This window comes from Rhinatrema bivittatum, chromosome 14, assembly GCF_901001135.1.
Source record: "Rhinatrema bivittatum chromosome 14, aRhiBiv1.1, whole genome shotgun sequence".
In the NCBI taxonomy this organism is placed as follows: Eukaryota; Metazoa; Chordata; class Amphibia; order Gymnophiona; family Rhinatrematidae; genus Rhinatrema; species Rhinatrema bivittatum.
Genome location: NC_042628.1, coordinates 73,156,375 through 73,171,376, shown reverse-complemented (window position 1 = coordinate 73,171,376; position 15,002 = coordinate 73,156,375). Strand labels below are relative to the sequence as shown.

Here is a 15,002-nt window from a genome sequence, read left to right as displayed (position 1 = left end):
GTAAACTTCAGGAAACACTGGAACACCATGTGGGTACGCGTGGATGTGAATGCAGATAAGCATGAACTGTTACTCTGGAACTGAGTGTAGGTATGGGTGAAATAGAATAGCATGCAGGTAAGCATGAGACTGGAGGCAGGTAAGCAGGGCAAGTAAAACCAGGACAAGGATTACACTGATCATGAAACCACAAAATGCCTGAAGGCAGCAAGGCAAAGAAGTCCAAGGAAGCAGGAGAGTAATAAGGCAGCAACAGGAAGGGATTCAGGGACAGGAAGGACTAGAAGGCAGGCAAGGTTAGAATGCCTACAGAGCAAGATCAGTAAAGGCCACAGAGCAAGGCAGGGAAGCAGGATGCCCGAAGGTGCGCAAGGCAAGGAAGAGAAAGCTACATTAGGAAGCCCAAAGGAACTCGATGCCGAAGCACCGAGGCAAGGGCTAGGCGGGGTTAAATAGAGGGTTCTGGTCATGGAGCAAGTAGGCAAGGAAGTTTGGGCCAGCCAGGGGAGCGTGCTCATGGGGGGCCTCTGGTGGTGAGGAGGCTGCACAGCAGCCATAGTCATAATACCTATGTAACCTTATCTCTTCCTCAACTTGGTGCCTTATTGAGTCATCTCAGCTCCTTGCTTTGGCTCTCCTTGCTTTTTGCTGCATAGCCCTTGTGGCCTTCTATCTTGCCTTGCTTCATGGCCTTCTTGATCTGGCTTGTGGCCTTTGGGCCTCCTAGTCTTGCCTTATCTTGTCTTGTGGCTTGCTTAGGCCTCCTTGTCTGTTGTTTGCTTATCTTGTCATATCTTGTTGTTTTATTTTGCTATGTTTTTATAGTTGTTGCCCATCATGAATAAGATATTGGAAATATGGCAGCTACAAGTTCTTGTAAATAAATATGTACCTTGTTTTGCATTAGTTCCTGGTTGCCTGTGTTGGTTATTTCTTGTGTTCCTGTCTTGTCCTGTATGGTCTTCCCTGTGGCCTCCCTGCTGCCAATGGGCTTCCTGTTCCTGTGGACCTCTGAGTGACCTCCCAGTGGCCTTCTGTATCTTGTGCATGCTTCCCTCAGGTCTATCCCCTCTGTGTGTTCCTGCTCTCGGCCTTTGTCTGTTTGTATCCTTTCTTGCAACTCTGTTCCTGTTTGCCCTGCCATTGCAGTGTACATCATTATCTCATTCCTGCCTGTATGTCCACACTCTGTTCTTGCTTTGTCCTTCCATGCTCCTGCCTTGCTGACCTCACCTTCCCAGTATGCTTCCCTAGGAATGATCTTCATTGATGACTTGGACTGCCTTTGGCTCTCGACCTTTGCTTGTCTTCCGCCTGCCTCAACCATGTGCTCAGACTTCGACCTTGCCTGACTTCTGCCAGCCCTGACACCTGGCCCACCTTATCCAATGCCAAGAAGCTTCTGCTGGCCACTAGAACCTGTGGGCTCAACCCAAGGAGGGAGGTGGCTTGCTCTACTCTGCTCTGATGCCCTATACTGTTCCTGTAGAAGGAATCCCCAGACCCAGGCAGCCAGGCCAATTACAGAAGTGAAACAATATGGCAAGGTGGTGGCTAAGGCCAGAAGGATGCTGGTCTGCATAGAGAGAGGCATAGCCAGCAGGAAAATAGAGAACACCCCTGTACAGGTCTTTGGTGAAGCCTCACCTGAAGTAGTGTGCTCAGTTCTGGAGAACATATATAAAAAAGGATAGAGGCAGGATGAAAGTGGTCCAGAGAAAGGTGACCAAAATGATGTGGAGGTCTGCACCGACAGATGTATAAGATGAGACTGAAGGACCCTAAATATATATACACTGGAGAAGAGGAGAAAGGGGGGATATGATATAGTCATGTAAATACCTGAAAAGTATTAATAATTCACAAGAATCAAACCTTTTCTGATGGAAAGGAAGCTGTAGAACTAGGGGTCATGATATGAAACTCCAAGGGGGAAGACTCGGGAACAACGTCAGGAAATATTTCTTCATGGAAAGTGAGGTTGATGCATGGAATGCCCTCTTGGAAGAGAAAGTGAAGTGTTGGGTTTGTGGCATATTGTGGACTCTTGGTCGAAGTGGCGATGACTCCTCCCATGGGGAGAAGCCCCGTAGGGAACCACAATGATAGGCTAGACTCTAGTAAGCAGACACTGAGGAAAGAAAGCTTTATTGTACTGCTGATATAAGTTGAATCTTGCTTCAAGGAAGGGATAGTACTGTAGGCCAGCGATATCACAGTAAGCTCGGATAGTCTCTATAGATGTTGGTCTCACCTGGATGTAGCAAGGTTGGGTAGTGTTCTGCAGTGCGGGATAAGCCGAACCTGAAGGGTGGCATAAGGAGAGCTGGAGCGTAGCGATACTCACAGAGGCAGTGCTGGTAACTTCCATGGTAGAAGAATGGAGAGAGAGACCCGATGTGCAGGATACCCTGAACAGGATAGGCCCTCGAGGAGCGAGTACCTAGGAGCACCGAAGGATCCTGGAAGAAAGTAGGTAGGACCCCCGAGGAGCGGGTGTCCTGGTTAGGTAGTTGAACCCTGAAGGGCAGATAGAAGCGAGAGGCCTCCGAGGAGCTGGTACCCAGAGCTTCCGTAGGAGCGAGTTACCCCGGAGGGTAGAGAGGAATCCAAGCAAGCAGCTTAGAAGCGGTCAGAGTAGCAAAACTGAAGTCCTTGCTAAATCGTTGGGCTATAGCAGAGCGGAGGTTTAAATACCTGGAGGTACTGACGTCATGCGGTGGGGACACCCCCGATGTTCCCGCCATGACATATTCAAAAGTGTAGGTGGCGTGCGCGAGCGCGCCTAGGAGGCCTTAGGAAGAAGCATGGCGGACGGGGACGCCCATGCTGTGTCGGAGACACCGAGGGTATTGGCAATCAGCACCGGAGGCAGCCATCCTTCCCAGGGAGGAGGAAAAGGGTAGAAGAGAGGTGAGGCAGAGCGGTCGCAGCTATCTGCCACCGATGGACGCAACATGAAAACAAGAACGGTCATGGAATTCAAAAGGGTGTGGGATAAACACAGAGGATACGTAATGGCTAAAGGATGAAAATGAAGAAAAGAGGTAACCTCTATTAACTTGGATAACCTGCACTGAGTGGCATTTATTACTCTATCAAATTCTTGGCAGACTGGATGGACCATGTGGGTCTTTTTTTGCCGTCATTTACTATGTAATTATGTCACTATCAACCCAGCAAGTATCAGATTTAAAGCAAAGTGGAGAAAATATTGTTTCACTCAACTCACAAGTAGTGAAATTTGTTGTTGGGGGATGTGGTAAAGGCATTAAGGTAGCTGGGTTTAAAAAAGGGGGTTGGACACGTTTTCTGGAGAAAAAGTCCATAAAAAATGTATTAACCAGGTGGAGGCAGAGAAAGCCACTCCCTGGGAGTGAGCAATGGGGAATGGATCCACTCTTTGTGATCTGCCGATTACTTCCTAATGTCCACTGGCAGAGACAGGATGCTGGGCTTGGTTGACCTTTGGTCTGAGCCTGCCCGGCACTGCTTATGTTCTCATGCATTTGGACAAAGTTATTAGGAGCTTTTGCACCAATTTTGAAAGAGAAAGTACATCCATGCTTTCACCCTGAAACTCACCATGGGTACAAAGTGCCAGTGCGTATTTGCAGCTTATTTTTCTGCAGGCGCTTTTTTCATGGAAAATGTAATTTCCGATCATTATTTTCCCTCCCCCGTCCTAAACACCACCCTGGGAACGTCTCTTCTTAATGTGGCTAAAAGTGCATCCGTTCTTACCCAATGAGCCACATCAGAGAGCTGATTACTGCTCACAAAGCAGTTTACCAATTTTCCTGGATGTGTCCATGGCAGTGGCTTTCAACCCTTGACCCCAACCACCATCCATCGGTGCCCTTCCTAGTCTCAGTCACCACCCCCTCTCCCCCCCCCCCCCCCCCGTCAGCCTCCACCAAGCTGTCTGCACCTCCCCCAGGCTGCTCCTTCTTGCCTCCTCTTTTCTCAGTGCCTGCTGCTGGCCCCAGCTCTTCCAGCATGGTTGCGGCTAGTGGATTTGTGTCCTGCTGTGTCCAAACTCCTGCGCCATTCTCAGAGTGCCACGAGAATGGCCTGGGAGTTCAGGCACCCTGCACTCAGTCTGTGCCGGGCAGTGCCAGTTGTTTCAAGGGGGCAGCAGCACTTGGGGAGCCCCAGTTGAAAGCATGCTCAGTGCATTTGGCCCCATATGAGAACCGAGTGTGAAAAGGCCTTTAGGATCAATTAATTGTGACCTCACTGCTCCATCACAATCTATTGTTAATAATTGTTTCATGGATTAGTTCAGTACACTTAGGAAGCCCAGCAGCTTATGACTGCCGCTTTTTCTATTGTCTGAAGAGGAAGCAGAAAAGCTTGGTTGTACCATGCTCCTAATAGCAGCAGGACTCATTTTTGGCTTGATCTGCACTATACACATTGTTGTTCCTTACGACGACATTGACAGCATAACGTCCTGCGTCATCGATAAACCTTGCATAGCAGCTCTCGCCTCCCTCAGTCCAATCACGTTGAAGTGCCGCAAGTTTCCCAAAAGGGCCAAGGTTTCTTGGCAGTATCTGGATCTTTCTGAGCCCTACGCCCAGCCAATAACCTTTATCCGGGAAGAGGGACTCATTAGGGGCCTCAAATCACCCAAGCAATTCCAACTCATGCTAAAGTCTACTCTGGTGGCTGGAAACCTGAGGATCAAGAATCCAACAGTAGACGACACGGGAGTTTATACATGCAAAGCTGGAGAAAAGACTCTAGCTTACTATGAAATAGATTTTCAAGATATGGGGCGAGTCCACATTTCCTATGCTGATCTGGGAGAGAAAGTTCAGGAGAATGTTTCTGTCGCGCTTGGGGATCAGAGCAGAGCACAGATGTTCACTCTGTGGAGCGCGTGGCAGCCGTGCGACCGCTGTGGAAGGCAGGGTGAGAGGAAGAGAGTAGGATTCTGCTATGCTGAGGTGATAAAGGGAGCCCAGGTTGTGGGGCTCTTGCTCCCCTGTGGCCTGCAAAGGTCAAAGTTTAAGCAGATCCCGCTGACACACGGACCCGAGCTCAGGATTGAGACATGTCAAGTAAACTGTTCTGAAATTGAGTCTTTGAAGGAAAACACGGACGAAGTCCCCCTGTTCGTGCAAGATAGTTATCTTACGTACTACCATGCTGACGCCAAGCTGACCTGCCCAAGGTCATCCGTCTATAGGTAGGAAAATTTCTGCACATCATGAAATAAGATTAGATATTGCTGTGAGCTGCTAGAAGTGTCTTATGTTTTTATAAGTGTTTAGTTGTTCCGATTTGGAAATGAGAGGACAAGGAAATTCATGAAGCAACATAGTGCTCATGCACCATTCGAGGTACCACATGGAATTTATTGGGCCTGGTTCTATGCCTTTAATACAATACACATTTTGGGAAAAGAAAACCAAAGGTGGCAAAATACGTTTATGAAAGTTGAGCTATCTGTGTAACAGAACTGGAGAGACTACCACTCCAGCATCACTTTCTGATCTCCAACAAGGCACTTAACTTTCCTACACTCAGACTTGAGATAGTAAGCTTTTTGGATAAGAACATAAGAACAGGCCATACTGGGTCAGACCAAGGGTCCATCAAGCCCAGCATCCTGTTTCCAACAGTGGCCAATCCAGGCCACAAGAACCTGGCAAGTACCCAAAAACTAAGTCTATTCCATGTTACCGATGCTAGTAATAGCAGTGGCTATTCTCTAGGTGAACTTAATAGCAGGTAATGGACTTCTCCTCCTAAGAAGCACTAATCATGCAAATTATTATTTGCAATGGTGTAATGCTGTCTGTATAATTACCTAGCATTTGTGTGTTGATCATTTTGTCAACAATGATAAAACTTGATTTTCTGGGGCATTTGAGTAACTGAAAAAGAAACAGTAATCCTTCAGCTGTCCTCAGCATTTTGCAAGCAAATGGGACTGTGGGGACAGGATGTGACTGGAGAAATGTTTTCTGGAGTAATTTATTTATTTAGAGTTTTTCTATACCAGCATTCGCGATGGGAATCACATCATGCCGGTTTACAATTAACAAGGGGGAAAAAGAAGATATAATAAGAACATTAACAGGTGCTGAAAGAAAGGTTGCAGTTACAATAAAAGAGGGAATTACACAACTTGGAGCAGTGAAAAGGCGATAGGAATTTAACAGAGAGAACAAATTTGCCAATTAATGGTGTTTACAAAGTTATGAAAGTAGCAAAGTTATTAATTATCATGCTAAGGTAAAGTTATTGATTCAGTCTGCCCAAACCTGCAAGCAACACAAAGTAATGTGTTGCTTGCAGGTTTGGGCAGACTGTAACATGCATTAAACACCAGCAACTTATGCTATATGCTGCTAACATACAATAACTTTATGATAGCATGCACTGAACACCCATGAAAGCCTGAAGACACACGATACAGATGGAACGCATCCTCCCAAGCTGAGTCACACGTGCTGAATGCACTTAGCGCTGACTGTGAGGCAAAGCATGAATATGTGCGACAGAGTGGGTAACAGCTGGAGAGACAGTGAGTGTGTGTGTGTGTGTGAGAAACAGTGACTGTGGGAGTGTGAGGTGCACAGTAAAAATGACAGGAGTCAAGTGGCAGTTTATAGACCAGCCAATTTATTAAAAGCATGAGCTTTCAAGGACAGAGTCCACTTCGTCACATGTCCACTTCTGTCCTTGAAAGCTCCTGCTTTTAATAAATTGGTTAGTCTGTAAGGTGCTACTGGATGGCTGTCATTTTTGTTACCCCAGACTAACCTGGCTATCCCTCTGACGATGAGCGATATAGGTGTGTGTGAGAGAGATGGAGAGAGGGAGAAGGAGTTAAGGACCCAGAGACAGCGAATGCACAGTGGAAAGAGCCTTTTCTGCCTGTCATTTTGACAGGCCCTTTCAGCTGGAATCAATAATAAATATATTAAATAAGGCTATTTTGCTTTTCTTTGCCCAGAGGTAAACTGGATTAAGTGCTAGGGTTTGGGGTGGGTTTTTTTTGGCTAGGTGTTTTGCTGATTAAGTCTGTAGGTACATGATGTGTGTTCTGCTTTTGTTGCCTGTGGTAGCAGAATATTATTATAGCTCTGTTCTGCTCTGCCTGGGCTTGTTCTGTGGGGTGGGAAGATTCAGGAGTTGTTGTGTTCACTTATTGCCATGGACAGTGCAGATCCAGAGAGAGAGAAGATTACAGGAAAGAAGGAGAATTGTTTTTCTCTGTTTTTAGTCACTGAACCTAAGAATTACTATATACTGGGTCAGAGCAAAGGTCCTTTGAGCGCAGCATCTTGCATCCAACAGTGAGCAGTTCCTAAAAGTAGATTCGTTTTCTTGCTGCTCGCTGACAAGTGGGAGGTCTCCCCGAGGTCTCTGGCTAATTACTAGTTATGAACTTTTCTTCTAGGAACTTGTTCAAATGTTTTTTTATAATTTTGAGGTAACAGTGCACAAACAAGAAGCAGTCCCCCTGCTTGTTATGGTTCAACACATTATAAAACTTTCAGAGTAACTAGTACAGCAGTAATAACTCCAGTAGATCCACAGAAATCAACATTGTTTAACAATAAACCTCATAGTTCTGGACCTCAAAAGTGTTTTGTCATTGTTTCCCCTATCCCTCCCTCCCTGTCTGGTTGAATCTCCCCTTAGCTGTGCTTGCCATCGAGTAACAAATTTAGCCATTTGGTTGTGCGTGGATCAATCTCTGATGCACTTATTTATTTATTTTATATACTGACATTCGATCTGAGATATCACATTGGTTTACATTAAGGTACTGTAGGTATTTCCCTATCCCCAGAGGGCTTACAATCTAAGTTTTGTACCTGAGGCAATGGAGGGTAAAGTGACTTGCCCAAGGTCACAAGGAGCGACAGTGGGACTCGAACCCTGGTCTCCTGGTTCATAGCCACTGCTCTAACCACTAGGCTATTCCTCCTCCACTTGCTTTTGGAGGGGGTGGTTCTACCTGCTTCCATTTATTTGCAGTTCCAGCCCTCGCTGGCATTATTATTTGGTTTATGAGATATACATGTGAAGATGTTACAGTTTCCGATGAGATATTCGGTAGAAAAACCGCCGGGTCTCTACCACTACGTTCCCCCACAATACCATATATCCGTTGGATTATTTCATCCCAGTATCGGGTAATTTGGGGGCACCCCCACCACATGTGGAGATAAGTCCCCACTTCACCACACTCTCTCCAACAGCGGTCTGGCACCCCTGAATAAAACCGATGAGGCTTAGCTGGTGTAATATCCCAACGGTAAAGCATTTTATAGCTATGACTACCAAGGACGCCGAAACTGAGCAAGGCCTGATAGAGAGGAAACACCTTGTCCACGGAGCAGGGGTCAGAGTCACGCGAAGGTCCCTTTCCCATTGGGAAGGAGTATGTTGTAAATCTCCAGTTAAAAATTTAAGGTCCGTGAAATGAGCCTTTTAAGTTTCCCTGCTTGATCACAAAACCCTTCAAGCAGTGTTTCCCCCTACTCAGATCATCTTTAATACCTTCTGAGAGACATAATACCGCAGCTGACAATAAAAGAAATAATCGGAGGGGGGTAGATCATGAATCTGCATCAGCTCTGGAAATTCACGTATCTTTCCCCTGTTCCATATGTGCTCTAGTCTAGAACAACCGCTGCCCTGCTTTCAGATTCTCCAGGCTTAAAATCTAAATTAAAGAAAATTGGAGTTCTGAGAAAATGTTTCCTGTCACCCACCCAGTTTGGCTTTCCATTGATCCCAGATTTTCAAGGTAAGAGCTACCGAGGGGACACTTTTGACCATCATTGTTCTATCTTTGCTAGGCAGCCAGCCCTGAGATGCTGGTGATATTCCCTGCGTAAGGTCCGTTTCCAGTTGTACCCAGCGTTTGCTCACATCGATAGTATGCCAGTCTAAAATGGGACGTAACTGGGAAGCTATGTACAAGACAAGGCACGCTCCGTCCCCCTCTCTCCTTCAATAGGAATAATACTGGACGACTGACTCGGGGAGGTCAGATAAACTGGAAAAGCTTCCTCTGCCAGCTCCGACGAGCGGCTGCTGATATTTCAAATGGTAAGGTCTGAAACAGATATCCTAATCTGGGGAGAATATTCATTTTAACAGTTGCTATTCTGCCCGTCCAGGGCAGATCCATTCAGTCCCAAGTTTGGAGATCAGCAGCGTTTTTTCCCCAGAGTCCCTCATAGTTTATCCTATAGAGGTCTGCTAGATTGGGGCTAATCTTCACTCCTAGGTATTTCAAAGCTGTGTGGACTATTTTAAAGGGAAACTTCTTTTTGATCTGTCTTAAAAGATCCTCAGAGAGAGTGACATTCATCAGTTCAGATTTATCAATGTTCAATTGGTATCCGGATACCGCACTAAAGGTTTGAAACTCCTCAATCAGAGGTGCCAAGGAACTATCGGGGTTGACTACAGTAAATAAAATGTCAGCCGCAAACAGCGTACGTTTATACTCTTCATCTCCTACTTTGACCCCCCCGAATCCCCGTAGACTCACGAACGCTTATGGCCAATGGTTCTAAATATAAAGCAAAGAGAAGCGGGGACAGAGGACACTCCTGCCTAGTTCTGAGTCTCAAGTTGCTGCTGCGTATTCCTGAGTTCCCCGCTCTATCTCAAATGACTTGGAGTAGTCCCTATTCACCTTAATACAGGCACTCGGAGTACTATATAGGTTTTTAATCCAGGTTAAGACATTCCTTCCCAGCCCCATTTTTTCCAGCACCGAGAATAGGTAATCCCAATGTACCAGGTCGAACGCCTTTTCAGTGTCAACGGTAAGTAATATCATGGGTAGCTGTGCCGTCTGTGCTCTCCATAGAGGGTCTACCACCCGTCGCACATTATCTAAATTTATTAAGGAAATGGGTCTGTAGGACCCATATTGAGTGTTGTCTCTGCCTGGCTTAGCTAGAATAGCAATGCCCGCTTTATTTGCATTTGTTGTTATTTGGCCTTCTCCCAAGAGACTGTTAAAGGCTGCCACTAAAGGGTGAGATATTATTGCTTCCAGTTTCTTATAGAAACCAGCTGAGAATCCATCTATTCTGGGCGACTTCCCCAATTTCAATCCTTTAATGGCCTGGCTGACTTCCAACTCTGTAATACTATTGTTGAGACCTGTTATGTGGGAGTCATCCAGGTGCGGGAGTGTAATATCTGCTGGTAGTCATTTATCACTGCTTGAGAGATATCCCATCTCCCAGTATATAGCTGTTGGTAAAATTGGGTAAATTGTTGGCGAATGCTATTGTTATCAGTAACCAACTCTCCCTTGTCACTTCTTATTTTCAATATTTGGTTGTGCACCGCTCGTGCTCTGTTCCCGGGCCAGCTGTCATCCTGCCTTTTTACCCCCCCTGAAAAAAATATTGTTTGGTTTTATCTAACTGAAATACTACTTTTTTTATGGATAAATCCTTTAACTGGGATTTATCCATAAAGTTTTAACTTTTACTGGGATTTATCCAGTTTAAGATCTTCCACCATACAGTCAAATCCTTAACAATCTGCTAAAATCACACCCCAGTTTTCCTTACTGTGATCCCTCCTGATTGTATTCCCGCCACTAGGCCTCATAGTATCCTCCTGAACTTATCTAACCCCCCCTATAAGGTTCTCCACCTGTATACACCTCTCTCATTTCATAGCTCCCCCTTGTACGATTGTATAATACTAAGTGTAAATTACTATTTTCGTCCTCCCCCTCCTGAAATACATGCTATTTGAGCATAGTTAATCTGTTTGCTGTTTCTCCTTGTTTATTATAAAGCCTGTTGCTTCGACATGTTTCCTTCCTCCCCGCGTGAATTTCACGCTATTATTACATGGTTCGCCGTTTGCTGTTAACCACTGTGTTCTCTGTAAAGCCTAGAGCTGCGTTATGTTATATGTAAACCAAGGTGATGTTCCAAACATGCCCGGTATATAAAAATATGTAAATAAATAAATAAATAAATAAATAAACTCTCTTCGCAGCTGATCTAATTGACCTGTGTGACGATCCGTGCCCCATTTATGTTTGATTTCTAATTTGCCTATCCTCTGTAATATTCTCCCCTTTCCGCAGGTATGATGCCCTCGCAATCAGTTTACCCCTGGCTACAGATATTGTTCCATTTCCTGTTCTAAATCAGTACAATATTCCTGATCGTTTAATAGGCTCTCATTCAGCCTCCAATACCTCTCCCCTGACTGAACTCCCAGTCCTTTCAATGTAATCCAAATGGCTGCATGATCAGACCAGGTTATGGGTGCTATCCCCGTCTCCTGAACTTTATTGATCAATGCTTTATCAACTAGAAAATAATCCTTGAATATGATTGGTGTGCCTTAGAGAAAAAAGTATAATCGCTTTCAGTAGGGTGAAACAGTCTCCATGCATCTATTAGGTTCCATTCCCTTATAATCCCTTTCTATTGGATCCTGAATAACCTCCACTTCCACTACCTGAGTCCAAGAACGGGTATCTAGTCAGGTTGAAATGACCTCCTATAAGAAGCATGCCCTCCACCCACTGCTTCATAGTATTAGATAATTTCACCAAAATCTGTCCTTGTCCAGTGTTAGGCACATGTATATTTACAAGTGAATATAAAGATTTACCTATCAAAAATTTCAGAATGATATACCTCCCTTCTGTGTCTCTCAGAACAGATAGCACGTTCACTGTAACAGACTTGGAGAAGAGTATCCCCACCCCACCAGATTTATTATCCTTAGTGGCGGCTGAAAAGTATTGTGTGGGAAAATGATTGGAAACCAATAATCTCTCATATTTTTTCTTCAAATGAGTTTCCTGACATAGTATAATGTCGTCTACCTTATCTATAATGGCATCTTGCAAGAGACATTTTCTCTTGTGGTAGGAATTCAGCCCGTTAACATTCCAAGATCATATTTTAAGTTCCTCCATGGTTAAACCTACACTACATGAGATTCGCTCCTTCCTCCTATTGTATGTACCTCCTGCAGTGTATCACCCCTTCCAGAGGACGTGCGCCACCATCGCCCACCACGTTTTCCCTTCAGTCGATGACCAACACAATGTTCCATATTACCTCGGTGCTTCCCAGACTGCTTTCCCTCTACCAAATATTCATTCCCACTCTGCCCCTCCCCTTCCCCTCCCCCCCTTCCCTCCCCCAAATGCACCATTTCTGGAGCGGAGGTCTGATTCACACATATTGCCCTGATGCCCACGTCACCCCGCGCCCCCCTTATTAGATCACCTACTGTTGAAATTACCCTCAATTATATAGTACTGAAATTACTGTGAAATTGTAATCCTCCCTTCATAGCTAGCCCACCGGCTTATAGCAAAAGTTTGCACGGAGCTTAAGAAAGTAAAGCACAGTTCCGTAAGGTAATTTCATGTCCTCTCATGTGGCATCTTCTCTTGTAGTGGAGAATCTTCCTGACAGTCTCCTGAGCTGCTTGCCTCCGAACTGCACCTGCTACCATCTCTGAGACTTCTCTGATACAGAAGTTGAAATCTGTGCTTTGTCTGCGTCATCCAAAGTTTTCCTGAGACCAGCTGCCCGCAGCAGCGCAATCGAGTTCTCTACCATCTTTACCCTCGAGGTTACCCCTTGAATCATGAGTTGTAGGCCAAACAGAAATAGCCACTTGTATAGATGGATGCCCACCCTTAAAATCTGCAGGACTTCTCGAAAGTCGCGTCGTTTACGGAGAGTAATGACGGACTGGTACTGAAAAATCTCGACTTTCACGCTATGCCATTGTAAGTCTTTAATTTGTTGGGCCTTACGCATTACCTGTTCCTTTATTGCGTACTCATGGAAGCACACCACGATGTCTCTCGAGGTGTTCCCTCTCGGTCTGGCCAAAGCCCTGTGCACTTTCTCAATCTTTATAATGGGGAGCATGGCTTCTTCCGTTGCATTTTGATCGCTCAATATAAAGTTGCATATGTCTTTGACGACTTTCTCACAGTCCATATAGGAATCACTCTCCGGGATTCCTCATATTCTCAGATTGCCTCGCCTTGATCTGTTTTCTAAGTCCTCTAACCAGACCTGTTGTTCATCCACCTCCTTTTTTTAATTGCTTGAGTTCCTGCTGGGCCGTGCTTATGGTCGTCTCCTGTTCGCCTATCTGCGTTTCCATGTTGTCCACGCGGTCACCGAGCTCGGCGCATTCTCACCGAATTTCATCTGCAATCAACCTCAGCTCCTCACGTAAGATCCCCATGCCTTCCCGGATCTCACAGAACCAGCTCTGAAATTCCTCACGAGTTATAGTGGGTTCGGTTGATTTTTGAGGCATATGGATACAAGGCGTTGCGCACGCAAGCTGGGTCCGCGCCTCTCCTGCCTCCTCCTCAGGTAGGCCCGTGTTTTTTTTGTCCATTGTATTTGCAAAGGAAAATTGTCTCAATTAAGAACATAAGAACTTAAGAACATGCCATACTGGATCAGACCAAGGGTCCATCAAGCCCAGCATCCTGTTTCCAAAAGTGGTCAATCCAGGCCATAAGAACCTGGCAAGTACCCAAAAACTAAGTCTATTCCATGTTACCGTTGCTAGTAATAACAGTGGCTATTTTCTAAGTCAACTTAATTAATAGCAGGTACTTCTCTCCTCCAAGAACTTTAATGATAGGTTACAAATTTTTACTAATAGGTCTGAAATTTCATTTTTTAGTTCCTTCAGAACTCTGGGGTGTATACCATCCGGTCCAGGTGATTTACTACTCTTCAGTTTGTCAATCAGGCCTACCACATCTTCTAGGTTCACCGTGATTTGGTTCAGTCCATCTGAATCATTATCCATGAAAACCTTCTCTGGTACAGGTACCTCCCCAACATCCTCTTCAGTATACACCGAATGAAAGAAATCATTTAATCTTTCCGTGATGGCCTTATCTTCTCTAAGTGCCCTTTAACCATCTAATGGTCCAACTGACTCCCTCACAGGCTTTCTGCTTCGGATATATTTAAAGTTTTTACTGTGAGTTTATGCCTCTATGGCCAACTTCTTTTCAAATTCTCTCTTAGCCTGTCTTATCAATGTCTTACATTTAACTTGCCAACGCTTATGCATTATCCTATTGTCTTCTGTTGGATCCTTCTTCCAATCTACTTTCGCAAAGACATCCCATGGGTTCGATAAATGATTAACTGCGTTTTGAAAGGGATTTTAGAAATTGAGGCGAGGAGCTCGAGCTTCACGCAGCCATCAGAGAGGATGACGTCACTTCCCCCTACCAGTTCAAACTCTTTTTAAACCCAGCTATGCTAGTTGTCTTGACCACTTCCTCTGGCAATAAGTGCCACCAGTTCAGTTAATACTAAAATGGTTGTTAATACAATGCAATTCTTTCTCAATGCAGTGCTAAAGATGTTTTTTTAAATTTCTATAATTTATGTCTGCTTCTATCTTTTTGGAAGTGATTATGTCAATTGACTACAGGGACCTGATTTGATATTATATTTTCCCTAGTTTTTCATGACTCATTTTATTCTCTTTCCTGTTACTTTATGCTGTTTTGAAATGTACACACTTGGAGTATTTTGAGAAGGCAATGCAGCTTCAGTTCCATGTAACCATTAGCAATGGTAACATGGAATAGACTTAGTGTTTGGGTAATTGCCAGGTTCTTGTGGCCTGGATTGGCCACTGTTGGAAACAGGATGCTGGGCTTGATGGACCCTTGGTCTGACCCAGTATGGCAAGTTCTTATGTTCTTATGTTCCAGAGTGGATTCTCTCTAAGGACTGTGGTACGAAGATTCAGTGTTTACTATGACTCTTACTCTGATGATGGCTCAGGGGCAGGTCTATCATGAGGCAGGGTAAGGCGACCACCACAGGCGGCAACATTTTGGGAGTGGCAAAAAGTGCCCCCCAAAATGTCCTGTGGCGACCGCCCCACCTTGCCACAAGACAGGAACCCACCAGGTTTAGAATGCGCAGACTGGAGGAAGAGCCCTGAGAGTGACATGC

At 45.1% G+C, this 15,002-nt stretch overlaps 1 protein-coding gene across 1 annotated transcript; it reads left to right on the top strand.

The window, feature by feature from the left end:
* Positions 1 to 4,315: 4,315 nt before the first annotated feature.
* Positions 4,316 to 12,466, top strand: FAM187B (family with sequence similarity 187 member B). The gene is made up of 4 exons (XM_029576212.1): positions 4,316 to 5,197; positions 8,785 to 8,835; positions 12,000 to 12,099; positions 12,440 to 12,466. Exons 1-4 carry the CDS (start codon positions 4,368 to 4,370, stop codon positions 12,464 to 12,466), a joined length of 1,008 nt encoding a protein of 335 aa, XP_029432072.1. The 5' UTR covers positions 4,316 to 4,367.
* Positions 12,467 to 15,002: the final 2,536 nt, after the last annotated feature.